A 27,580-nucleotide genomic window follows, 5' to 3' on the forward strand; every position below is an offset into this window, starting at 1 on the left:
TCTCTACTGAAGGTGGGCTTGTAAACAGGTGAGGATTTAGACACACACTTGAACATAGTCATAAGCACCACATTCCTGAGAATCTGAGATATGGTTCAACATTTGAAAATCACAATTAACGACCGAGTCTTCCGCAAACATTTCCTAGAACATATGTGTTCTGGGTCATGTTCTTCATCTACATGGAATCTAATCCCCTCTAAAACTCCCTGCCCCCCATTTTCATTTTCTTTTCATGTTTTCCACCTCCCATGAATAGAAAAATCTTCAAGCTGCACTCTAGAGCTTAAATGACTTCAATGTGCTTTACAATGCGGATGATGGATAACTTTTTGAAATGTTATAAGTGATTGTGCTTTATTTCAGAAGCCAGTGCCAGGAGGAAAATCACAGGCCAGATTCCTAACTCCCTTGGAGCTCTCCTGTAGAAATGACCCCATGAAATTCCTCAAGCCAGGAAATAAATATGGATTAGGCTTTGTCTCAAATGCAGAAAGCACTTTTATTCTTGGCAAATAGCGTGGGGAGCTTTGAATTTGGATGTAAATTTTTGTTTCACCTATTCCTCTCTGCCTTACAGTCATACAGATAACAACAACAACAACAAAAGCAAACACAGCAGTATAACTTTGTGTCTTAACTCAATAGCATTGGAAATACAAGTGGGCAACTTTTACTCATATGTTTTGCCTATGTAATAATACACACTTTCATTAGCTCCAGTTTTAAAACAATGGCATTATATCTATTTCCTTAAAGATCAAAATATAATTAATTCATTTGAGTAAAAGTTAATTCAATGGATGCTTTTCAAAAAGATGTTATCTTGTCTATAAAGCAGTTATTAAAATGATACATATATCCAAAAATGCTTTAATCCAGTGGTTCTCAACCTGTGGGTTGTGATGCCTTTGGGAGTCAAATAACCTTTTCACAAGGGTCAGTTAACACCATGTTTACATTATGATTCAAGACAATAGCAAAATTACACCTATGAAGTAGCAACAAAAACAGCTTTATGTCACCACAACATGAGGAGCTGTATTAAAGGGTGGCAGCATTAGGAAGATTGAGAACCACAGCTTTACTCAATCAAAAGGCATTTCCAAAACAAAATGTGACATAGTAATACTGTATTACAAGTATTGCTCAGTGATTGAAAATAAATAGAATTGATGACTCTTTTTCCACGGATGCTGAATAAAGCATAACCACTTAAGAAGCTTGCGAGTTCTCTTCGAACATTTTGGTTACAACAAGACAACGTCAATATCCTCCACTGTTGTCCTCTGACTGTTGAAAGAATTAAAATCCCAAACTTTAGACTTACTGAAAACAGTTGTCATTCATTAAAAGGGGGTACTGTATTATTTCAAACACTAGAATAAAATACCTACTTCTTATGAAAACTCTATGAAGGTCGAAATATAATCTGCGCTTTAGATATAAAAGACTCAGATATCAAAAGTTGGAGTGATGCTTTCCTTAGACACATGGAGGTTTAGACTTCCCTTGATTAGCTTTTCAGTTTTCTGATTACTCAGATGCATGCATGTAATCTAAAAAAAAGTAAAGATTTAATTAATCTGTTAAAAAAAGGGGTTAAAATTTGATACCGTTAAATGAAGTTTCAACAATAAGCACAAGACCCACTCTTTCATTGTTCAAAGTAAATATGAAAATTTAGAGCCACTCATGATCTGGAGAGATTGATTTCAGAGACCAAAAAAAAACTTAATTCTACAATGGCTGGAGAACAATTTAAAGTGCTATTTCATATTCACACAATATTTAGGAAAGGGATGGTAACAACTCCATGAAAGTTAATATTTTAATGTTTTGATTTTCACGGCACTATAAGAAGATTTAATGATAAGGGTGTTGTTTTTATTATTTTCCTTTTATAATGGCATTTCAAATCACTACATTCTTCCTATTAGAAAATGATGCAAAAGATAATTTTGTGAGTTAGTGAGATAGTTCAGTGATTAAGAGGACAGATTGCAGCCGGGTGTGGTGGCGCACACCTTTAATCCCAGCACTCGGGAGGCAGAGGCAGGCGGATCGCTGTGAGTTCGAGGCCAGCCTGGTCTACAAAGTGAGTCCAAGATGGCCAAGGCTACACAGAGAAACCCTGTCTCGAAAAAACAAAAAAAAAAAAAAAAACAAAAAACAAAAACAAAAACAAAAACAAAAACAAAAAAACAAAACAAAACACAGATTGCTCTGCCAGAGGACCTGGGTTCAATTTGCCACACCCACGTGATGGCTCAAAGTCTTCTGTAATCCAGTTGCTGGGGATTTAATGCCCTGCTCTGGCTGATATACACACTAGTACACATGTGGTACACATACACACAAGCTAAGTATGCACCACATACAGAAAATAAATAAATAATTTCATTAAGTTATATTTGGAGAGAGAATCTTAATTGAAAGAGAGCATATATTTCATATGTGCAATGCTAGATATCATGCCAAAGGTGATGCATCTTGGTGTGGTGCATTCTGGGTGAAAAAAAAAACTGTCTTCAAGGTTTAATAGCATGAGTCATTTTTCAACAGCTCTTGCAATTTTCACCCTGTCATCATGTCAGAAAGTGTTGTTTATTATCTGGCTTAAATCACTACATGAAAACAAAAAATAAGAATATAGGAATATATGGATAGCTAGGCCTATAAAGTCTAATTCTTGAAATATAATTAACAGTAGGTGCTCCTGCATTTGGGGCATAGATGCTCAGAACTGAGACATCATCTTGGCATATTTTTCCTTTGATGAGGGTGATGTGACCTTCCCCATAAAAAAGGGGCAAGCTTAGATGCAGGCAGAGTCGATAGCCAAATTCTGCAAAGACAGTGTAAGTTCTCAATAGTTTCTGGCCTTACAAATGTGTCTGTCAGATATATTGGGCTAGCTATATAGAGAGTTTTGGGTGATTGCTTACATAGCAAACCCTCTCTGTCATCTTCTCATTTACAAAGCTATTAACCTGCACTCCTGTATACTCAGGTAATCAGCTTTATTCCTTCTCAAGTCTCTGATGGGGTTGAAGACCAGATGGTTTAGTTTTACAATGAAGCTTAGTTGTGTAGAGGTTAAGATGTTTTTAGGTCTGGATAGATGTTTTAAGTTGGTAATGACAAGATATGATAGATATTGATTTACATTCAGAATTTTAGATGCACCAAGATAGGAAAGATGTTTTCTTCAATGCTGCCAAACACAAATAGCCAAAATACTAAGAATGTAACATTTATATAATTCCTGATTATTTTATGGTTCTTCTTGCTGTAGGTAGTTTATTGTATGTGTGTATGTAATAATATAAATCTATATGTAAAAAATGAGAAACTTAATAAAATAGAGGAAAAAGAAAAAATAATTTTATGTGAATCACTAATAAAAATGTTAGGTTGAAAGGAGGAAAAATAATTAATAGCAGGATTTAAAGGTTTTGTAATAAACTCATTAGAAGGGATCATATGGTGTTTTGATTCTCTCCATATCATATGTATAAGCATAGAATTCTGAAAGCTTATATAAGAGTGAAAAAAGTAGTACTGAGAATGGATGGGAAAAAGCTTTAAAATATTTTTAAAATGTAATTGTAAAGCACATGGACTAAAATTTACAGTATATTTATGAGCTTGTAGCACATGTCTGGATCATTAGACATTATACAACCTACATTTTAGCAAACTTAAACAATAATTACTTTTTAGGTATATATGTGAAAACTTGGGCTACAGTCAGCTAGGTCCTTCTGCCATTTTGTCTGGGGTCACTTGGATATCTGAAGTGTGCTGTCTGACACTGACTCACACATAAGACATATATTTCCTGGCCATTTATTGGGGTCCGGGACAATGGGCAGTGATTACCCAGCAGACTTAACTATGGATATTTATGTAAAATTTGCATCTATGTTTATTTAAGATTGGCAAATAGGAACACTATTGCTCTCTGAAGCTTAGCCTCAAGGTCTTCAATATTGTACAAGAGTCTTGCTATTGCTAAAATGAAATTGTCAAAGTTGGCTCAAAGGTAATGTAGGTTTAAACAGATATCTCTTCCCTACCTTTGGAATGTTACAGAGTGTCACTGGACAAAGGCATTATAATAAAATAGAAGCAATTCCTCAACATTTTTTGAAAAAAATATTAAATCCTAGTGATATGATAGAATAGTAGCCTAATTTCACAAATATTTAATTACATGTAAGAATGCTAAGAGAATTGTTCACTGCAAGAATTTTCAAAGGAATATAAAAGTACATGTATGCTAAATAGTATTTCTAAGTAAAGATGAATAGACATATTTGATAACTTCACCTGATAAACATTTAGAAAAGAAACTAAGCACAGACAATACGACTGAGAAGCAGACAACCTTCAAATCAAGAAACTATATTTTTAAAACATATGTACTCATCCAAGAAAAACTCCATGGATATTTTGAAGCATTCATTTTCAATTTTCCCAAAGCATGTTTGCATGTTCAGCACACACAACCCACACACACACACACACAAACACACACACACACACACACACACACACACACACGATTAACTTTACATGCTGCTTTTTTAAATTTACCCTTATCAAACCACAGTATTCAACCATGAAATCTTGTTAGAACACTAAGTCTCTAATGATGAGCAAGTTTTCTGTACTAAAAATTAACTAAGAACTTGGGAGATTTCTGGTTCACAACATTCATAAATGTAAGACTGCAGGGATTTACTCCTAAGTTTTTGGGTTTAGTATGCAAGGGACGATGAAGCAATCTAATGCCTTAGGCTGACTACAGAAATAGGCTGCCTTCTCAATGAAGAGACTAGCAGAACCATTGCTTCTTCTGGGAAAACATCACTTGGAAAGTTCTTTTTTATTATTAATTCTTAGCTTTTGCTTTAAAGTGTCAGAAGCTAATTTATCTGTGTCTAAAAGGGCTAACCCAGATGAAAGCTCTAAAATTCATAAAATGTGTGAAATACTGAGATGCCTCTTTCAGAGAAGAACAGAATGAAGTGAGGTGTTTTAATTTCCCAGCACTATGTATGGCAATGCATGTTCGAAAGGTTAAGGCTGTGTGTGTGTGTGTGTGTGTGTGTGTGTGTGTGTGTGTGTGTGTGTGTGTTGAGTGTGAATTTGTAGTGCTGCAAATCCAACTTAGGGCCTTGGGAATGCTAGGCAAGAACTGACTGTTGAAAATCAACCCCATATCCTGGCTAAAAGGGTTTTTTTCTTTTTCTTTTCTTTTTTTTTTTTTAACATTTCTGGTTTCTAAAGTCAACTTTGGCTTTTAATCTTACTTGTATAACTATCAAATATGACAAGACATAGGTAATGGTGGTTGAATACTTGAATGAAAGAACAAATTAATGAATTAAAACTAACAATCGGAAATTAATGAGAGAGAATTTTCTTTATTAGTGAAAGAAAATATGCATACTTTCTGAAATGCTAGGTCCTAATAGTTACACATGTTCTGCCAAAAAAGACATATTCTGCCTATGAACAGACATTACATTAATTAAAAAATTATATTAAAATAATTTATGAGATAAAAGCTCATATTCAGAATATTTTTAAAAAAACCATTTCCTATAAATTATTGGAGAAAGTAGATTCACAGTCTTTAGAACAGTCAGTGGGCAAAAAAGCAATATAGACATATAATATTAAAGAATATCCAATGACAGATTAAGTTTTAAAAAATGATCAATTTCATTAGTCATCACAGAATTGTCAATCTCAACATAGAACTTAAGTGTATGATGTCATGGGAATGGGCAGCCTTGGGTGAGACGCACTCCATGAGGCAAGAAAGCCATTGCTTATAACAAATTTGGGAAACAACCAACAAATCAGATCATATTCATCTCCCACATACTATCCATTTTATTCCTAGATATTTCTCCATCTGATGCTGGTTCTTAAAAATCACAGTGTTGATCACCGCAGCATTGTTCATAAGCCAGTAAATTATTCCTCATCCAAAGTCCTATATTGGGCATAGAATGATTATACACTATGGAAAATTTATGCAGTGGGATACATATATGCATGTGTGGATGAATGTATGTGCGTATGTGCACACACACACATGTAAAAACAATCTAAACTGTAATTATCCATGTTAGAAATTGCAAGTATTTGTTTCCTGTTTTGTATTTGTTTCACAGGTGTATTCCTTTATTGAAAATTCATCAGCTCACATTGTTAATGCACTTTTAGTGTATGTGTGTCAACATTAATACATATTTTAAATGTTTAAAGCAGGCTAAGTATTTTACAAAGCACTGCTATGAGGTTACAGAGAAACATTTGCTTTATGATTCTGTGTCAATTGGCATCTATTTTTGAGCTGAAGTTATTTTCAGATATGTTACTCTATCATTACACATGGGCTCTGATAGCCTGATTATACCTATCTTTTCTTTATAATGTTGCTTTATATTTCATAAGTTAGATACTCTTCCTTTGCCTTCCTAAAGGCAGCTGTTGCTTAATTTCTGGTACTGTATTAATATTGAAGCAATAATTCATGGTATATCAATGGAAATTATACAACAAACAGTATATGATTTGTCTTATTGTTGCCTGGCACATTTACACTTTACTTTCTCCATCTGTCAAGTCCACATGAAGACAAATGAGATACTTCAAGGATCTCCAGCTGTGCTAGCTTGCACTTAAGTGAAGGGAGATGTTATTGTTGGTTGTTCATGCAGTATGCAGGAATGCATGCATGTTAACATTTAAAAAAAAATCATGGAACATTCTAGAAAATGCAATTATTTGAAAATCTTACCATACCACGACTATATGTTCAGTATATTTTTGTGACTGTATATTTCTGAAATCATCCAACACTATGTTCCTCTTTAACTCTTTTTTGTAGCTGACCTGAGATTCCTCTACCCACTGAGACACTGGGGAAAAGAATTCAACCCAGACAATGTAATTCATTGATCAACTTTAAATGTTTTAACCCCATAGAGATAAGGATGTTTTGAAAGTCAGGTTTCATTACGTGAGAAAATGTGTTCCGAACCCAAAAGTCCCCCTTTAGCCATCACATGCACAATCTTTGGCACTGAGGACAGAGTGGTACTCTAAAATCTAATGCAGAGGATGAAGGATGGATTTTTCAGAGAAGCCATGAAGTGAGGATAAGTAAAAGTTCAAATATCAGGGAAAGCACAGAGATTAGAGAAGGGTTTTACTGAAATGAATAAGACTAAATGAGAGACGCATGGGAGAATAGCAAAATAAAAGGATCCAGAGGGTCCTAGAAATCTACAAGTTGAACAATATGATAGGCAGATTTGGGCCCAGGGGTCCCGCTCAAACTAAGGCACCAGCCAAGGACAATACAGGAGGTAAACTTTAAACCCCTTCCCAGATCTAGCCAATGGTCAGAATATTCTCCACAGTTGAGTGGAGAGTGTGATATGACTTTCTCACGTACTCTGGTGCCTCACATTTGACCATGTCCCCTGGAGGGGGAGACCTGGTGGCACTCAGAGGAAGGACAGCAGGTAGCCAAGAAGAGACTTGATACCCTATGAGAATATACAGGGGGAGGTAATCCCCCCCAGGAACAGTCATAGGGGAGGGGAATAATGGGAAAATGGGGGGGGGGGAGGAATGGGAGGATACAAGGGATGGGATAAACATTGAGATGTAACAAGAATAAATTAATAAAAAAAAAAAGACAAAAAAAAAAAAAGAATATAAAAATCCCAAAATGTTTGATATGTTGATTCTCTTGGGACCAGGTCCAAGACCCTAAGGTACTAAGAAACGTTTCAGAGCAGTGTAAGGGCTGAGAAAACTTCTGCTTCGTTTGTACTTAGGAGCTGTTGGGACACATGGTACAGAGCGTTCCTTCCCTAGATGGACCCGCCACAGTAAAGGGAAAATTACAAGTTGTCATCAGAATCTGAGGCTCTGGATTTGGGATTCTGGGTCAGTAACGGAACACTCACCTAGCACTTCACAAGTTATGTTTCATTGGAGACTCCAGCTCACCCCTGCATTGTCTGGGAAACCTGCTGCACTGAAAGATGCTGAGTAAAGGCATGGAACAGGAAGTTGTTCCCTTGTTTCCAGCAGCTGGTAGCTGATGCAGCCCAACAGCCCACCTGAGACCTGTTCAGGGCCTCAGATTTTGACCATTTATGGGCACAATCCCAGCTCGTGGCTGACACATCATCACCCCTCACCTAGGATCTATTAAAAAAAAATCTCCCTTACCTTAGCCAGTGTGGGCAACACCTCTAACATGGTTCTATGAGACTAATGAATCCCACAGGGTGTTGCTCCCAATAAACCTGTTTTTATAGTTTTTCAATTTCTTTCTATTTGGCTTATTACATTGAGGTTTGAGAAGCTTATGATCTGGGAGAAAACCTATTAGTTATGGGTTCCATTATAAGGAACACACGCGTGTGAGCACACACAGAGGTGCACTTCTAGTGTTTTTGAATAGAGTATCTTAGTGTGTTTATGTAGTCGCACAGAAAGGACTTTTGTTGTTGCCAGTAGAACTAAATGCTCACATCACAAGAGAAAATGGTATGTCATGCCAAGTGACCAAGCTGGACAAGTCCTCTCTGCGGAGAGGCTAAGGGCAAAGACATAAGCAAGAAAGTCATCAATTATTTCTGTTCACTATTTAAGATTAAGAAGAAACACATTATACTGGGATGTATACTGGGATACATTTTTTTTTCTGGTCTTGGAAGTAATGTATCTTAAAGACTTTTAAGTAAAACCTAAACATTATTACATAATTGGTTGAATTTACCCACTAAAAAGGACTTATGAATTCTTAATTACATCACGCATTTCTATAGAGAATGAGGACTCCATTACTATTCATGAATCTACCATAGCCAGAGAACATGGATGCTGTGACTGAACAGAACCATCCCTCAGCTCATGCTGACAAGAGAAGAAAACCAAGACATGCTTGGGTGTTAAAGCATGTCTTGAGCATGCCCCTAGGTCTTTACTAATTCTTCAACCCAAGGCTATGACTAGCTTCTAGAATACTCTGGGGCTTAAATGGAATGCTGATGTCATATTCACTTACTAAGCATGTTAGCGAGAGTTCTCAGTAAGACATGATATAGTATTGACTTATACCCATGTATAAAATGCAGACATAGAAATATATATATATATATATATATATATATATATATATATATATATATACATACACACATACACACACACACACACACACACACACACACTTTAAAGTTACATAGTTTAGGGGTCAATGAGAACTAGGCAGGTAAAGCAGCTTGTCATGCAAGCCTGACTACCTTAGCTTAATCCCAAGAATGCACATAAAAGAAAAAAAAAAAAAGAACTAATTTTGCCATGTTGCTTTCTGACCTCCTCCACATACATTCCATAGCACACATGCCCATAAGTATACCATAAGTACACATGAGCAATAAATAAAATGTAAAAAATAGTTTTCAAATGACAACTTTTATATGACTCATTCAAATCTGCTGCTGTAGTTTTACCTGGGCATAAAAAAGAGACTTGCATTAGAAGCTTCTCTATCACCCCTTTCATCTTTATTATTCTGCATTTTATGGCCTAGTCCTTCAGACACCTGTGATCGCCAGTGATTTGGGGTAATTTTCCTCCAGGCGGATTTGGTACAACATACTAAAGACTAAGTCACGGTACTTCAAAACACTGTTACACACATATGACAGAGGTGACATTCGCGCTCATGAAAAAATAAGTAGGGTTTAGAAATGCACTTTATGAAGCAGGCATGAAACAAACCACATGTCAATGGAATAATATAAAAGTCATTTTTCTTTTGTTTGTTGAACAAACGTGCTGCAACTGTTAATCATATGTAAGGTGTTCTGTTAGGGACTCTTGTGCAATATAAACAAGAATTAAGTGAGCCTCCTCATTGAGGGTGAGTTTGAAGGAGAAAGTTCATTTTAACCAGGCTGAGTGAGGCCTGACTAGTTAGCAAGATCTGTGGCTGTTGGAAGAGATTGTTTGTCTATTAATGTCCCTGAAGAACACGCCACAAAAGCCAAAGACCTTACCGGGACTTACAATTTACAGTTTCTAAATCTGGACCAAGGAGCAAGTAGCATAATCTCTTCTTTCATCCATGTATCAAACTGAATGCGATTATTTGATGACATCGGTTTCGTGACACTCATAGGGATTTCTTTGTTCTTACCCAGAGTCTTCTGTTTAAGACAGTGGTGGTTCTCAACCTTCCCAACGCAACGACCGTTTAATACAGTTCCTCATGTTGTGGTGACCGCCGACCATAAAGTTATTTCCATTGCTATTTCCCAATTGTCATTTTGCTACTGTTATGAATTGTAATGTAATATCTGATATGCAGGATATCTGATTTGTGACCCCTGTGTAAGAGTCGTTTGACCCTCCCCCAAAGGGATTTGCAAGCCACAGGTTGAGAACTGCTGATCTAAGGTCAAGGACAATGGAATTTAATCATCTACAGCTGCACGGGTCATGACAGAGTCAGTGGAGGGCTGGCTTCTTCTATAGAAGCTAAGGTAGCCAGAGCTCTGTGCTTCATGCTTCTGCCAGTATAAATACTCCAGATGCTTCCTATGTTATGAGCCATCGTGAAAAAAAATATGAGCACATTATTCAATATTTGTAGTGGAAGACAAGCTTCCTATGTCTCCAACTAGACTATATCCAGCAGAGAAGAGGTTTTGATTTATTTGGACTAAAACCCTTACAATAAAGACTTCTCATGGATGCTAGTCACCCAGCAGTTTCAGGCCAACGTGAGAAGCCGCGCCACGGATTGACTCTGATACTCAGTCTGCCGCCTAATTTCACAGCTACTAGTAAAATTTGCCTCAGCCCCTAGAGTGCTCTTGTTATTTTAACATGGGTGCTTCTATTTATAAAGTTACACAATCCACTTGGTTCCTTCTTCCTCCCTGTCTGAGACGCGGTTTGCACAAAGAAACCAGTCATTCCATTAACGCACTGCCAGGAAACCCAACTGTTGTTCGCGGGAAGAGACAAAAAAAAAAAAAAAAAAAAAAAAAAAAAAAGACCCACACGTAGACTTACGCCTTACTCAGCCTTACTCACGTCTGTTCTTGGAGGCTCTTCCTCTGACTGAACTCTCAAGTTCCATTAAGCTCATGAGAAGGCCATCTTCGCTATTTTGTTAATGCGGTGGTTTCACACACGCCTCTAAAATGTTCTCTACGTAAAAGTTTGTCCCACAACAGGAAGCACCCACTGCCAAGGTCTTTGGCGAGTAGCAGTGTGTCCCTAAGAAGATACAGGTGTCAAGACGTTTAACAGAAGTTTTACACAGCAGCCTTTGAAGAGAAGAGAGAAAAAGGGAAATGAGACATTGAGTGTGTGCCTAACTCTTCTTCCACCTGGGCAAAAACTGCACCAACTTAGATGTGTCACGCAGGTGTCACGCACCTGATAGTATACATGGGAATTCTGTCTCTGGGAACTAAAGCAGACCGCATTTACCGTGGAGTGGCCATGGTGATAAGGAACCTGAGTTTCTATTACAACTCTTTAAAATATTAAATTTAACCAAAATATAATTGCTATTTGATTAAGGCTGCAGAAGAGAAAGGGAAACACCATTGTCTGTGACGTCCATATTTTTTTGTTATGCATATCTAGTGAGAAAATGTCATGCTGTAGGAACTGAAAAGACGTCTGGAGCCTTATGGTCTTCATATATTCTTCCTGAGTGAACTCCTTCCTGCCTAAAGAGCCAAACTGCTCCTACTTTTCAGTTGAACTGTGTCTTTCCTCTCTCTGTCTCTCTCTCTTGAAAATAAATTCTTCTCTCATAGAATACATTTCACCCTCAGTTTCCCCTTCCTCCACTCGTCCCATCTTTTCAATTATCCCATTTTTGATTCTTAAGAACACTATCCCATAGCATGGTGTAACATACACAAGGGATAAAGAAATGCACCACATTACTATGAGCAACTTATGATGTCTTATTTCTCTAGATAGAGTGTGGTACAATTCTTCCTCTGAATTTATATATATATTCTGTTATATTTGTATTGAATACAGATTTCTATATTCAGTCAAAGCTGACAGAGGGAGGACAGGGGTGACATTTAAAAAACAGATTCTTAAAATCTGTTATCACATAAACAAATGCCTCTGATAATTTTAGGTGTAGACAAATCGTCTCTTCCTCTTTGCACTCCCCCAGCCTTCCGTCAATAGTCTATTGTTAAAGTGTGGACTTTCTTCCAGACCACATCCTGTCTGTCCTATAGAGAAGCAGCTGTTGAAGAAAAACAAGAGTCCTTTCCGCCATGTGCAGCTGCTGAAGACACAGAGAAAACGAACACGGTGGCACCTAAGACACCATTGTACTAAACTCAGGGTCTTAGATTTAGTTTGGAAATTGTCTAATGAATTTCAGGAACTATGAAAGGAACCAGGACTCTAATTCAGGCCTTTAGATTAGAAGGTTAGTAAGGTCTGATGATAATACTGCTGCCTTTACACTACATGCTACAGACACTCCTAATATTTAGATTACAAAAATAAGCACATACATGTATCATACATGAATATATCCTTCTTCTCCAACAAACAAATATTCAATAGATTAAATTAGTGTCATCTAGAAATGTAAGGCAAGAAAACAATGACTAAATCTGAAATACAAATCTCAGAAAAATTGTTTTAGAATGAAATGCAAATGCACCTATGAAAGACTTGCTGCAGATGCAGAAGGTGAATTTCCTGAACAAGCACTATTTCTTGGTCATGGTTTGAGCCCTGACATAGTCCAAGAGTATCTACAGAAATCTTACATGGAAACCTAATTACTATTATGGTATTATTAGTAGATAAATGCTTTAAAAGATGATGAAGTCATAAAAGAACAGCTTGTATGCAGAAACCTAGGGCCATGATGAAAGAGCTAAGACAGCAAATTCACCCGGGGTTTATCCTGCTCTATCAGAACATATCTCTCTTTCTTCCCCAGCACAATGCAGCAACCAGGTACCATCTTGAAGGCAGAGACAACTTCTGAAGTCTTAGTGGTGGAAATCCCAGACTTTCTAACTCTGAGAAGTACACTCACTTACTTATGAGTACCCGGTGTGTAGTATGAGGCTGCGGTGGTGCAAATGGATTACGGTGAACACTGATTAAAATAACATCACTTCACTCCACTTTCAGGCTTTGGATGCTTACATCCAAGTATCTCTATATATGAGAAGTGTGTGTGTGTGTGTGTGTGTGTGTGTGTGTGTGTGTGTGTGTGTAAAAGAATTCTCAGTACATATTTTATAGACCAACTTTTTTCTCTAGAATTATCTTTTTCTCTTTCGTACTTCTTACATTTATATTTTTTCTTTTTAAAAAAATACTTTATTAATTTATTCATATTACTTCTAAATTGTTAGCCCATCCCTTGTATCCTCCCATTCCTCCCTCCCTCCTGCTTCTCCTTTACTCCCCTTCCCTATGACTCTGACTGAGGGGGAACCTCCTCCCCCTGTATATGCTCATAGGATATCTAGTCTCTTCTTGGTGACCTGTTATCCTTCCTCTGTGTGCCACCAGGCCTCCCCATCACGGGGACGTGGTCAAAAATGGGGCACCAGAGTTCGTATGCAATTATTTGTATATTTATAAAATCTTGATTGATATATAAATGTCTACTAGATTATGTTTTTCTCCTTCAAATAAGTCACGCTCTAAACTAGTGACTATGTTCTGTAGGCAACCATGACAGGAGAAGACATCTGGGATCCATGAGGTAGACCTTGGAGCAGTAAATGTAAAGATTTGTAGTTACTGAAAGGCATCCTTCTACCGAATACGAAAGGTCTAGCTCAATTCTGAGAGAAATAGCTCTGGGAACATAATGTCAGAGAGGACAGCCACCCAGTGTTCATGGGAAGGAACAAAACGACAGTGTGCTCTCAAGAAGCCAGACAAAGGAAGGGTGAAATGACTATAAAAAGCAAATGGCTTAGAGAAAAATAACTGTCACATGAATTGTCCAAAATAATAGCATAATTTTTGGCAAGAATATAATGCTATAGGACATCAATAAAAACAGAAACATGAAAATATAAGAATTTGGAAATTTAAAAATATAGATTGAACTAACCTACAATAAAATGACATCCATTTCATTTAAATATCTTTGAGATTAAAAATGTGTTTTGGTTAATATACAACAAATAGGCTTCATTGTGACAATTTCATATATATATATATATATGATTATTCATTCATTGATTTAATTTTGAAACTGGGTCATGCTGGTTGGGAACTTGCTATGTAGCCAGGGATTACTTTAAACTTCTGATCTTCCTGCCTCCGCCTCTCAATTGCTGGGATTACACATATGCCTCACCAAGCTGTGCTAGGAATAAAACCCAGGGCTTTTTCTCACCTGTTATTGTTATTTGTTTGTTTTTGCTTTTGTTTCATTTTCCATGCAATATAAGCACTCTGCTCCAGTCACTCCTAGTCCTATATTTTGCTTTTTTCATCCCTACCCGACTGTACCCTTCCAGCCCCCTGGACCTTTTTCTGGTCTGTTTATTCCTTCCAAATCCTCCCTCCTGCTTTCCTGACATGCATTCCAATAAAGAATCCAGATACATTGTCATGCACAATGCACTGTAAAGACAAGTTAAACCTTTCAGATTTTGTCTTACAATTCAAATGAGGTGTTCTGAATATTGCTCTTTGTAATTACTTCCCATACTCTCAAAGGATTATAATATGACTTTCAATGCTGGTGGTGAGTTGGTTTTTTTTTTTTTTTTTTTTTCAGTGATCTGTCTCCTTGTTCCTATTCAATGGCTCCTTGGAAATGATTTGCGTTGTACAGACAGAAGTTACAAAACGCTTCCAAACCAAAGGTAAACATTCCATTACCCAACTGTGTAGGCACCCACTTACCAACATAAAGAAGCCAACAAATGCTGCCTTCCCACTGGGACACCTTAGTCTACCCTGCTCTTTCAATTTCACTTCTAGAATTCAGCTCTTATACTCCCTTGGCCTTCCATGTCATATTTCTAACGGAGAGTTCCCAGGACTGGCAAGAGAAAAATCTAAAGCCCATGTGCTAGAAGTAGGATTGAGTGTCAAGTCCAAGAGCAACTTCAGGATGTGATCAGTCTGCACTGGCAGGTTGGAACACAGAAATAGAAGGCAGTCAGCAAAATCATTGTGGAAACATGGAGACAAGACAAGACCACAGTGAGCTTTCTATATGAGAATTTTGTGACAAATCTATGACAATTGTAAGGACAACTGTTGTTTTAAAAGCTGGAAATGGGGGGGCTACAGATCAGAGGTTAAGAGCACTGGCTGCTCTTCCAGAGGTCCTGACTTTAAAAACAGCTGGATAGATTACAAAGTCTTTTTCTTCATTATCGCAGGAATTATGGTTCCCCTCTGATGTAGTGTTTTGCTTTTAAATGGCTATCCTTACAAATCAGGACAACTAACTGTGTGACAATCGTTAAGACAATATTCAGCATCTTAGAGTTTTTATTAATATCATAAAATCATGTCTAATCTTGAAAATCCAACTAATCTCTAACTAACAAATGCCTGTTAATAGCATTTTTCTTTATTTCTGATCGCACAGCTGGACTGGATTGCTCTTGTCACTTGGTGTGACTAGGGGAAGTGAGTCCAAGTGGTAAGTAGAGCAGCTGAACACATGCTCAGTGGTGTTTTTGCTTTCTTTTCCTTTCTCTTTTTTTTCCCCACACACTGCTCAAGACAGTTGTGATGATGAACGAAGCTAGCTTCGAGTGTTACCGTATACATACATTGTTAAACAATTTTTTTACTTTTATTTTTTTCCAAGACAGGTTTGTTTGTTTCTTTGTTTGTTTGTTTTTGTGTGTGTGTGTGTACCCTTGGCTGTCCTGGACTCACTTTGTAGGCCAGGCTAGCCTTGAACTCACAGAGATCCTCCTAGAGTGCTGGGATTAGAGGCATGCGCCATTGTGCCTAGAGTTAAACTATTTCTTATAGGGCCATTTAAGAAAATTTGAGTTCATGCAGGACACAGTTCTCTATTATGAAGATCCATCTTTGAAATTCTACCTAAATAGCAACCACAGACCATGCATACAAAGCACATCTGAGTTCAAATGAAGGTTTATTTAAAAATGTATGTGCCAAGCCAGATTTGTCCTATGTAGGCTTGTCATTCCTTGGCTGTGTAGGGCCATTAAGGGAGTGAACTAGTTAGTTCTACTGTGTTAAGACTAGGAGATCTACGGATTATACATTGTAGAGGTGAGCATTACCACAATTATCAGTGTCAATTTGATTGTATCTAAGTTTGTTCTAACATATTTCATTATAAATAACTATAGATTTGTCAACTTCAAGTTTTTAAATTTATAGCATCAAGACATGACAAAAATTGCTTTTTAAAATTTTATTCTTCATTTTAAAAAGTGAAACTAGCATCATATTATTTTACCAGGGACAGTATACATTTGTCCCATGACCCCTCTCATCAAGTGACTTATTTTCAAATTAAAACTATAATACTTTTAAGAAAATTATTCTACAGTTTGGAAAGGGGAAGTCCTGCCATACAACCAATTCCATGAACTCTCCCAAGATATCAAAGTCTTCACCCAGGCTCCAGTGACTAGTAATCCAATGAAAAGCACTTCTTTCTTTTACAAAAATTGGAGCAACAGTGGAACCAGAAAAACAAAAAGAGCATGGAGTAAAGTCAGTCAAAGATTAAGTCAGTACTACTGGCCCAAGTCTATAACTTTCTCTTCTTTTCTCTGGCAAAACTTTATCTCCAAAAAATAGTGATGAACATCATTGCTTTTGGCTATTGCACTGGCACGAAGGCTAAGAACACAGAGAGTGTAAGAGTCAGATAAACTAGGCTATAATCCAGAGTGCTACAGAATCTCTGACCTTCTTGTATTTAGTGGTAATAATAATAAATTGGATATGTAGATCTAACATATAGCATACAGTAGCTACTCAAATTTCTGTGAATTATCATTAGTTTTATATAGTACAAGTTGAGAAGTTCAAAATATTTCAAACAAATCTGCATTATATATATATATATATATATATTATATATATATATATATATATAGTTTCTTTTTACAAGACTTAGAATATGGGTAGTTGATATTGGGTAAATAAATTCAAACAGCTAGGTCTTCTTTTACTAATGTGACATTCTTGACTGTATTGGGCTTGGTTCTAAATTTTTTTAAAAAATCTATCTTTTTTGCTTCTCTTTTCTGGAGCTTCAGCCTCCTCACAATCAGTATTTTTTATGTTTTATTACATCATTGAGTTTCTAGGAACTTACATGTGTCACCTTGATACTGAGCAAACTCTTCTCACTCTGTGCACAGAGGATCCAACACCTTCACTTGCACCTCATGTCCTATCTTTCCAGCTTGTCCAGTCAGCCCTGTCTGTCTTGCCTGTATTCTGCCAGTTAGAACTGGGTAATCTTCTTTCATTGTATAAAATAGTATCTCATACCATACCTTAATAAGTACTATTCTCTCTGCAATATTCTTTTATCTCATGTTTACTTGGCCAGATAAAGTTCATTCCAAAATACATGGTTAAAATGTATTTTTCATGATTAATTAGCCCATGCCCCCTTGTCCTAGCACTTTGTTATCATGTTACATTAAGCTATTAGCTTTATATTATATGTATATTAATAAATGTTGACCAAATATGTACTTCCTACTGATCTATAATTATAGGAACTAAATTTTTAATCTGTAAACAAGCTTATGAGTTAATTTATATAATTATTCTCATTTTAAAGACACTGAGACTTAAGTACAAATTGATTTGTAAAGTCATTTTGCTCGTAAAGTCTGGAACATTCCAGAAAGACTATTGCTAACAGCTTTCAGATGCTGACTTACTTTGTCTACTGTTCATACATTTCACAGTGTCTAGAGATGATTTTGGTTGTCATAGTTGTAGAATGACACTTATTTGTATAATGGAGGGAGGAAGAAATGCTATCAGATATTCTACAATTCTTACATGTTCGGAGCCAGCCCGGGTCATTCAAGGTTAAAAGAGTCTACTGGCTATGGAAGAATACTGATGCCCCGTTCCAAAGCTAACTTCCTCCTTTCAGCTCCTGCAGATGTTTAACAGGTTAGCTGACTTCCTCCTTTCAGCTCCTGCAGAAGTTTAGCAGGTTAGCTGACTTCCTCCTTTCAGCTTCTGCCGATGTTGTTTAGCAGGTTAGCTCGGGACTTCCCGAGAGATAGTTAGCTAAGATAAGATAGAAACTGTTTCCGTGACCTGATGGTATTATCTGGAGACATTCTTGGGCCCCTCCTACTGCTTAGTTCCTGCCTCCACCCCATATAAGCTTTTGCTTTTGATTCAATAAACGGACCTTGATAGGAATACTACTTGGTCTCGCCTCTTTCTTTCCCGTCTCATCATTTCAGTTATGGCTCCCTTCGCGACCCCGTAATTACTGGTCCTGCTGGACAGGACACTTAGAATATTCCTTCTTTTACCCTTGGTACAAAAATCCTAAAGTACTAATGTCCTAGTATTAAGTATTTTAAGTAAGTAATGGAACTAGTATTTTTTAATTCTTGGTCCAAAGAGTAAACTGGAGTGGGAAACTTTGAAAACACCCCAGAGACATTGGAAAGCAGAGGGAATAAACTCAGGAAAGGGAGAAAAATAATACAGTGTTACACTTGAAAAATGTTTTATTCTGAATATGTAGCTCACTGCATGGAGAGAAAGCCTAGCATACCAGTGGTCCTGGTTCAATTCCTGCACCTCATCAATGGTGTAATGATGGCAACATCACAGGTCTATAATCATAGACACTCCAGATGTGGCAGCTTGGGGGATCTGAACATTTCCTTTAGGAACTATCCCTCTTGTTCCACTTAAATTTTAGAAGACAAAAAGACTAATTTGCTTATGTCTTTTGGACTGGGCATAACTTTAATTCATGTCCTGAGGGGACCTAATACAACATTGTCTTGGTTGTACTCCATATTGAAAATTACCAATAAACTATGGGTAGTTACTGGTGATTGATATAATGCTCCAAACTCTAAAAACCTACTCAAAAATGAATGGCATACCTATTGATTTCATGTTTCTATAAATAATATATTTAGTAGTTACTTTTTCAATAAAAAAGGATGGTTATGATAGTGAAAAGAAACACTTAACCTATTGTCAAGCTGTCAACAAATACATGAACAAAGTCAACACCATCGACTGAGTCATATAAAGAATTCAGTGAGATTCATAACATGTGAAGGATATGATTTTAACATCATTTTGTAGTTTAAATAATGATATGAAACATCTAATTACTTCATATAGCACAAAACAAAATGATAGGCAACAGTTTCTGGCTGCAAATGATTACACAAGGACAATAAATCTCATGATTAAAAAAAAAAAAGACTCTGCAGCCAGTAGAGAAACTGTTCTAATGTAAGCATCATTCCAACATTCTTATTCAAGTGCTACCACACAGACAAAATCCAATTAAAGCATCCCTAATAGCTCAACTGACACAAGAGCTATAACTACGAAAAGAAATGATCATGTTTCTTTAAATACAAATAGCAGAATGTGCAGGCGCAGCTTACCTAGGGGACTGCAAGCTGACCTGCGTGCAGCTGTGGGGCAGGCCAGCTCCAGAAAAGCTGCCCTGTGAGCAAGCCAACAGGAGCGCTGACAGCCCTCCGCACTCAGGCAACCTCTGCAAAAGGAAACAGCTGGAAGCCAAGCCAGGATCTACTCAACTGACATCTGCTGCTCTATTTCTATCTTGGGGTTACTTTTATTCATTTCAGTTTCTCATACGATCCAGTGGAGGCCATGTGTCAACTTAATTGTCTTCTCCTGATAGTTCTACATACCTGGACATAGAAAAGGCCTTATTTACTATTCCTAGCGATGGCGATTTAATATGAATAATCTATTCAACTTTCTACCTGGAAACCAAGGCTATCAATACCCACTTTGGCCCATTTGCTATCATCAAAAGTCTTCATTGTGGTATTTTTAGTTAATTAGTTTAGAATTAACATTTCCCACAATGGCATACTCTTATTTTGAACCTGTATCCACCACAATCTAGCACTGAAAATCTGGCTTGGTATTTTTACCTTTCTAAACCTTGTACAAAATTAGGACAATAATAGCATCTATATTATCTAGCTAGTGTAAGACCTAATTATGATACCCTATGAAGCACCTAGTTCACTACCTAGAATATTACAAGATGCTATAATGCTAATTAGCATCCAGTCCCCTCAACTATGACTTATCCAAATGTCCCTACCTTGTAATGGTGTCTAGTTCTCACTTATGAGGCTTCTTCTAGTCTGCTTAATGAGTCCATTCTCCACTGATCCAATCCTGTCACTTTGTACAAATGTTGTCCTTCACTTAACTCGCTGGACATTCTGTACGACTCTTTCATTACAAATTGCTTCCTCTCTCTGTATCCGAGTCCCACCTGCCCACTGAGTGTCAACAACAGTGACTCCTTTTTTGCATGGTCCATTCACATAAGGTTTCTTGCAGCCCTCGTTAGTAACCACAGTTCAGTCAGTGTACATGATGCTTGTCTGTGTTAATATTTGGGTTGACTCTGAACGTGAGAACACAGGCTTGATGGCTCACACATGTAATCGCGGGACACAGCACACTGAGGCAAGAGGAATGCTATGAGTCCCATTCTAACCTGGCCTACACAAGGGGTTATAGGTTAAGTTCCAGTACAGAGTGAGGCCTTGTCTCAGGAACGAAACCAAACCTAGGAAACAAGTGAAGATAGTGGAGTTTAAGGGGAAGGGAATACTCAACCTATATGGATTTGGGTATGGACATATGGACATATGTATATATGTGTATGTACTAATGCTTAGACTAACTGAAATGTCTCATCATAAATAATGCATTTGATTTTCTTCTAAATCCTTTGTAAACATATAAAAAAGAAATGATTCCTCCGATGACCGTCCTAAGAAATCACTGAATAGGGACAGCAGATGCCTCTTGGCATGAACCAAAGCACTAACTGTCCCAAGAATCCCTTTAGATCTTTGCAGACAGATGTACAATCTCTTTATTTTTCCTTCCACTGTGTGGACTCTTAAGCAGGTTTTCAACATTTGGAATGAGTTGTAAAGAGTGAGTGGTATTTGTAGAATATGTTAAACCTAGAAAACATACAGAAAGCATTTTGTAGGGAGAGCAGGAAGTATAGGGAACAAAAAGGTTTCTTCCTGAAATTTAAATTAAAGAATCTCAAGCAAAGGTGCCAAATCTACAGTTGCATCTGGTTTAGGGGAGAGCCCAGTAAGAATTGAAAAACAAATGCATATGAAGAGAGAGGCTATAAAATTCAGATTAAGTAAGAAATCAGAAAAAGACACATCAAAAGAAGACAGAAGCCCTCCACATTTTTATGGAACATTTTCCAACTGCACATGGTATGGAATCAAAAAGTGTGTGTGTGTGTGTGTGTGTGTGTGTGTGTGTGTGTGTGTGTGTGTGTGTGTGTTTATTCATTCAAAATATGAAGCAGAAATGAAATCTAATAAATAGGGAAAGAGAGAGGAACTTGAGAGAGGACATAGGGTATGCATGGAAGGGATTGGAAGAAGGGAAAAAAGAGGAAAAATAATGTAATTGGGTTAATTTCAAATCCTAAAATCACAGGAGTGTTGTTGTTGTTGTTGTTGTTTGTAAAACTAATGTGATTTGTTTAAAGATAGGAGATCCAAGTAGCATGAAGAGTGCAAGAGACATAGGGAGAAGACATACAGGAAGGAGTAGCTGGATGGAATTACAAACGAGAACAGGAGGCAGAGGTTAGCATTCCTGAATAAAGAAACTGTAAGGCAGGAGAAAGACCCCTTTGCATGTTTGACTAAGCTGCATAAAAAATGAAGAGACACAGGACAAAAAGAATCTGAAATAACTAATACCACATACCCAGGGACAAATTCAAAATATAAAGCAAATTAAAATTCCTAACATCTTGCAAGACATAGGATATGAAGCGCGGGAAGTAAATGATCAGGCACTGGGGTTCAAGATCGGATGGCTGGATTGGCAACATCTATTTTAATGCAAAACAAGGTCAGAGAATGCTGGGCTGAAGAGATTTCTGACATGGTCAGAGGTTTGTACTCTCAAACCAGATTGCAAAACTGTTCGGTTCAATGAGTAGCTGCATACTCCACATAAATGCCTTTTTAATGACAACCATTTATTGTGGTTGCTCTCCAGGACTTGCTTCTCTTAGGAATGGAACCCATAATTTTTAGACGGGCACATAGCCGCTTAGAACAAACACTGCACTTTCCAGTTTCTGCCACAGCTAGGTAAGGCTGGGGATCTATAAGTAGGCCAATGGGATGTCGTAAAACCGTAATGAAACGGGGTGCACCTTTTACTAGACTGGAACTCCATAATCCACTTAAGACAGAGTTGGGAGCCAGGAAGAGGGGTGACAGGCAAAATGAAGAGGTTCCAGCTCTCTGACGATGTCCTGACCTCACTACATATCTCTTGAAACAAAAACAACCTGTCCTGCTGTCCAATAGTAATGCGATATTGAGTTATCTGCTGTAGTCAACCAAGTCCAACTCTGCCTAGTACAACTACCTTGATCATTTTTGCTATTTCCCTTGCTCATTAATTTAAAATATTCTAAACATATTTCCTAATAACACATAGAAATATTTTAGTATGCTGCTGAAGCATTCTCTATGTTTGTTTGAAAATTTAGTTTTAAATCTGATAAGAGGCATGGTAAAATTATTCCTACAAGCATAATTATTTTTACAACTGTCCATGCCATGGAGTTTAATTGAAATATCAGATGCTAAGTCTGGGAAGATGGCTCAGCAGTTAAGAGTACTGGTTCCTCTTTCAAAGTACCTGGGTTCAAGTCCCAGAACCTACCTGGCAGTTCATAAGTCTCTGTAATTCCAGTTCCATGTGATCTGACACCCTCACACAGACATACATGGAGGCAGAACACCAATGTACAGAAAATTAAAAAATATCAGATGCTTGATTAACACTTGTTGACCAGTGTGATCTACCCAAATTCTATTGAAAAAAAGTTACAGTGGCCAAGTCTTAAGGGGCCTAAGCAAAGTAGATGTTTAAGCAAACACACAAGGTAACAGTCACTTCCATAGAGAAAAGTCAACCTATCTAGATATATCTAACATCTATGTGCCTATCTACCTATCTATGGCCAATTGTCTATTTATCACCTAATTTTCTATTGAGTCCAGAAAAGTAACATGGTAAACAAAAAATATAATAGAGTTGTGTGGTATTCACTTTTAAATATCTCCACAAAGTTAAAAATTACCTATGGTGCTAATATCTTATACTTTGCCGGTGTTACTCTGATTTTTTCACATTGAACTGAGAAATCTAAGCCTATAATAAAGTACTTATGTAACTGAATTTTTTTTTAGTAATTCTTTGCTACAGCTACAGCTACAGCTACAACTTAAAAACCTCCCTTTCATATGAAGAAATGACACAAATAGATCAATAATCTTAACTGATTTCTTGTAATAATAGTTTTATTCATTCATTGATTCATTTATTCCCATGTATATTCACTGAATTACCATTCCACATGTATTATCTGTGCGAGTTGAGGCAAAGTCACAGAACCCATACAGTGCCTGCTTTCCATGTTTTTTCACTTGTTGGTATAAGAATATTATGTTGTGTATAAAATTAAACACAGAATGACACATATAGACACTGTAGCTAAATCTAGAGACAATCCTCCCTCCCCCTCTCTCTTTCTCTGTGTGTCTCTCTCTCTGGTAAATGAGTTCTGTAGTATGCAAAGACTTTGTGAAGAAAGGTGCATCCGGACCAAGTTTAGCGACCTGAACAGGAGAAGATAGCTGTCATAGACATTTACCTAAAAGGACTAGCTTCTTTTGCATGTATAGACTTAGTTTGTCTATATAAAGCACCCCCAATTACTTTTTAGCTTATATGTGTGTACAGGCAGGTAATACGCTATTATTTCCTAGTAAGTCAGAGGTGAGATGGTGAACTTGTAAAGCTTTAGAAAGCATGATGCTGTGTTTAGTGCTGCACTCGCGGCCAGTGACACTTCTGAAGCTTTAGACCCATGGCTCTCAACCTTCCTAATGCTGCGGCACTTTAAAACAGTTCCTCATGTTGTGGTGACCCCCCCAACTTTAAAATTCCATTTGATGCTACTTCATAACTGTAATTTTGGTACTGTTATGAATCATAATGTAAATATCTGTGTTTTCCCATGGTCTTAGGTAAGCCCTGTGAAAGGGTCATTTGATGCCCCGCAAAGGGGTCACCATCCCCAGGTTGAGAACTACTGGTTTAGATGGCTCCCAAGCAAAGAGCCTCAGCTGTAGGGCTGGAGCAGCACTCTGCCTCTGGAGCAAACCGTCAAAGAAGGCTCAGCAATCAAGCGCTCAGAAAATAGCAGAAAGTATACTTACTTACATACTGACATCTGAAACATGATGTCAGCAATAAGAACATGAGGGTGTTCAATCTCCAAACAGAAAATCTAGACAGACTTGCAGTAAGAGGGACAGCGCTTCAGTTTTCTTCACATTACAATACACTAAGCAGCTGGCATGCAAACAATCAAAAGACGGCATTTAGAGAGAGGTGGGTGGTATCTGCATGGGATTTTACAAAGAGATCTCCTTTTACAGGTAATATACATAAAAGTGCGTTCCCTATTTCTTTCATCTGCGATTACTTAGGAATGCCAATGACAGAGCAATATCTGGAGTAGCTATATTAATAAGAAATGAAGCATTCCATCAATAAGAATACTGGTGACCAGGTATGCATATTCAGAATCTTGCTCGTGACTTTTGCAACTACAGGCTAACATCCAGCTTGCAAGTCAAATGCTTAGTCTTCCATAATTCTACCCCTGCTTATATTAACCTTCCTTTAAGAGCTACCATCTCACAAAGTCCATGGCACACCTGAAAAGAAATTTGTCTTTGAGCGTTTTAAGTCTGCCGTGACCTTCAGCTACTAACCTTGCTGTCTTCGCTCTCCTTGGCTGTTGCCTGCAGGGCTTTCCTCTCCCCAAACTCACAGGTTGATTTTAATGTGAGCTGACAAGAAAGCATTGAGCATTCCGGTGTAGCAAGTTCCAAAGGTCTTGAAGCACAGTGCTGTGGCACACTGATGCCAAGAGTCGGTATCGGAAGAGCAGTGTGAACAGGCTTTGACCCAACAGCTGGCTGTCTCAGTTTTGAGGCAACTCCGAGGACAGGCATGGCTTCTATAAAAGTCTCTTCTTGTTGCCAAAGAAAATGCTCCTAACCTCAGTCTGGTAGACTCCAGCTTCAGTATGTCCAGAAAAAAAAAAAAAAAGCACTTAAGAAAAACTAGCAGTCAACTGGATTTAAAGGGGAAAGAGAGAGGGAGAGAGAAAGAGAGAGAGAGACAGAGACAGAGACAGAAAGAGAGACAGAGACAGAGACACAGGATAGAAAGAAAGAAAAAGAAAAGAGACAATAACTTTTGACTAACTTTCAAGAAGAGACAAATCCCTCCCCCAACTCTGCTCTTCTGCAAGTTCGAGTCTGCAGAAATAAATTCTACAAAGCCCCTTCTGTAGGAGTGTAGAGTTCCTAGCTTTATTTTCTTCTCACTACAGAAGCAGCCTGAGTTTGATCTTTGAGAGGAGAGAGGTCCTGGTGGGTGGAGGAGGGAACAGAGGAAAATCCCTTCTGTCTAGTTGTCAAAGAAGCCAAAAGACCACAATAGTGGAAGGCTAAGAGTTCTTCCTGACTTCAGAAATAACCATCCTGCATTCTCTTTCTAAAGCAGAAAAAAAAAAAAAAAAAAAAAAAAAAAAAAAATCAGGTCAATGTCCAAAACAAACAGCTGTTGGAAGAACTTTTAGCCCGGAAACAATTTCAGCAATGAAGCTGTTTGTCTAATTTCCAGCTATTTTTCACTCTTGACAGCCAGGAGCCATAGTGTTCACTCTGCTTCATGCCATGAAATCAAGCTAAACTGGAGTAACAGGGCAAGCCAGTGAAAGCAGCTGAAGCCTTCAGCAGACCTTGCCTGCTTAGGTTACAGACGGCAGTAAACACAGGAAGCCAGGCATTAGATGCACCAGGATTTCTAAATGTAATGATGACATTCCCATCCCCAGGACAGCAATGTCCCTACACAACAGTTAAGGGGCTGAGCACACCAGGCATTAGTGTAAGGAACCTCTGGGACCATATGAAATATACACACACTTATGCTCTATACTCTGAAAAAAAAAAAAAGATAACCAATATTTAACATGAAAAAAAAAAGATAACCAATATTTAACATGAAAGAGCTATTTTCAGAAAACCCAAATTGGAGAGGGGTTCTTTTACCAGCCTACTCAATAGCTCTTATCTTGAGATTCTTTCTTAATAAGCCATCTCTATTTCTGTATCTAATAATGTATCCCTGAAACAATCCTTTGCTCAGAGACAAAGGAGCCTGGAATCACGAGCCTTCAGAGAACCCTGATCATTCCCAGCTTCTTAATTATAAGCATGACCCTCTAACACTCTGGGATTTATCACTCTTTTTCTGACTCATCTTAAAAATCGTGACCTTTTTCTCCATCTCCTCTCTTTTTTTGGTGGCTGTTGGAAGCTGAAATTTCCTTGCCTGTCCAGTTGTTTCACATGCAAACTTTAACAAAACAGGCGCTTGAGCTTCCTTCTGCATCAGCTTTTATTAGTGAGACTAAGAATTCAAAAGCAGGGACCACAATTTTCCTGGTAACCAAAAAGAAGAATTTTGACTCAGATATACTGAGGGATGAAACCAAAGTCATGAAGACAGAAAGTAGAGGGTTTGGCAGCATTTATAGTTTAAAGCTATCTAAAAAGTGATTTAAACAATAGCTTTCCAAGCTTTAGGCCCCACTTAAAGTTCTGCATTTCTAAAATGTTTCCAAATCTCTATTCAGCTATACCGATCCAATCTGTAAAATTTCTCTATTATAATAATATCATGTTCCATTATGGCTAAATATAGGCAAGTAGTGCTAAGAAAACATGTACTATATATCACTGTCCTAAATCACAACAGGAAATTTCCCATTCGTTAGTAAAAGACCTTGTGTGTATTACAGTATTGAGATTTTAGAACAGGTTTCTACCAATAAGACAAACTTTATTCTGTATCTCTCATGATTCTATTGAAGAATTCCTTTTTCTGCAATTAAATTTGTAAGACAGTTTCATACACGTATATTACACATTCTGTTTGGTCATACTCCCCAGTTCCTTTTCCCTCTCACCACCATTAAACCCACTCCCTTTTCATACAAGTTACCACATTCATGTCTTTCTTGGGGGGAGGATGCATTGAGTTTTGGTGGGTTGATTTTTTTGTTTGTTTGTTTGTTTGTTTCTTATTGAGTTTAATCAAGCCTTTG

At 37.5% G+C, this 27,580-nt stretch overlaps 1 protein-coding gene across 1 annotated transcript in view; it reads right to left on the minus strand.

The window, feature by feature from the left end:
- Nav3 (neuron navigator 3) overlaps positions 1-25,506 on the minus strand; it is a 291,149-nt gene extending 265,643 nt beyond the window's left edge. Inside the window, exon 1 of the mRNA XM_051139705.1 lies at positions 25,173-25,506. Within this exon, the coding sequence (XP_050995662.1) occupies positions 25,173-25,415 (243 nt within the window). The 5' untranslated portion in view covers positions 25,416-25,506. The remainder of the gene's footprint in view (positions 1-25,172) is intronic.
- Between the last annotated feature and the right edge of the window lie 2,074 nt (positions 25,507-27,580).

Source organism: Acomys russatus, chromosome 31 (genome assembly GCF_903995435.1).
Source record: "Acomys russatus chromosome 31, mAcoRus1.1, whole genome shotgun sequence".
In the NCBI taxonomy this organism is placed as follows: domain Eukaryota; kingdom Metazoa; phylum Chordata; class Mammalia; order Rodentia; family Muridae; genus Acomys; species Acomys russatus.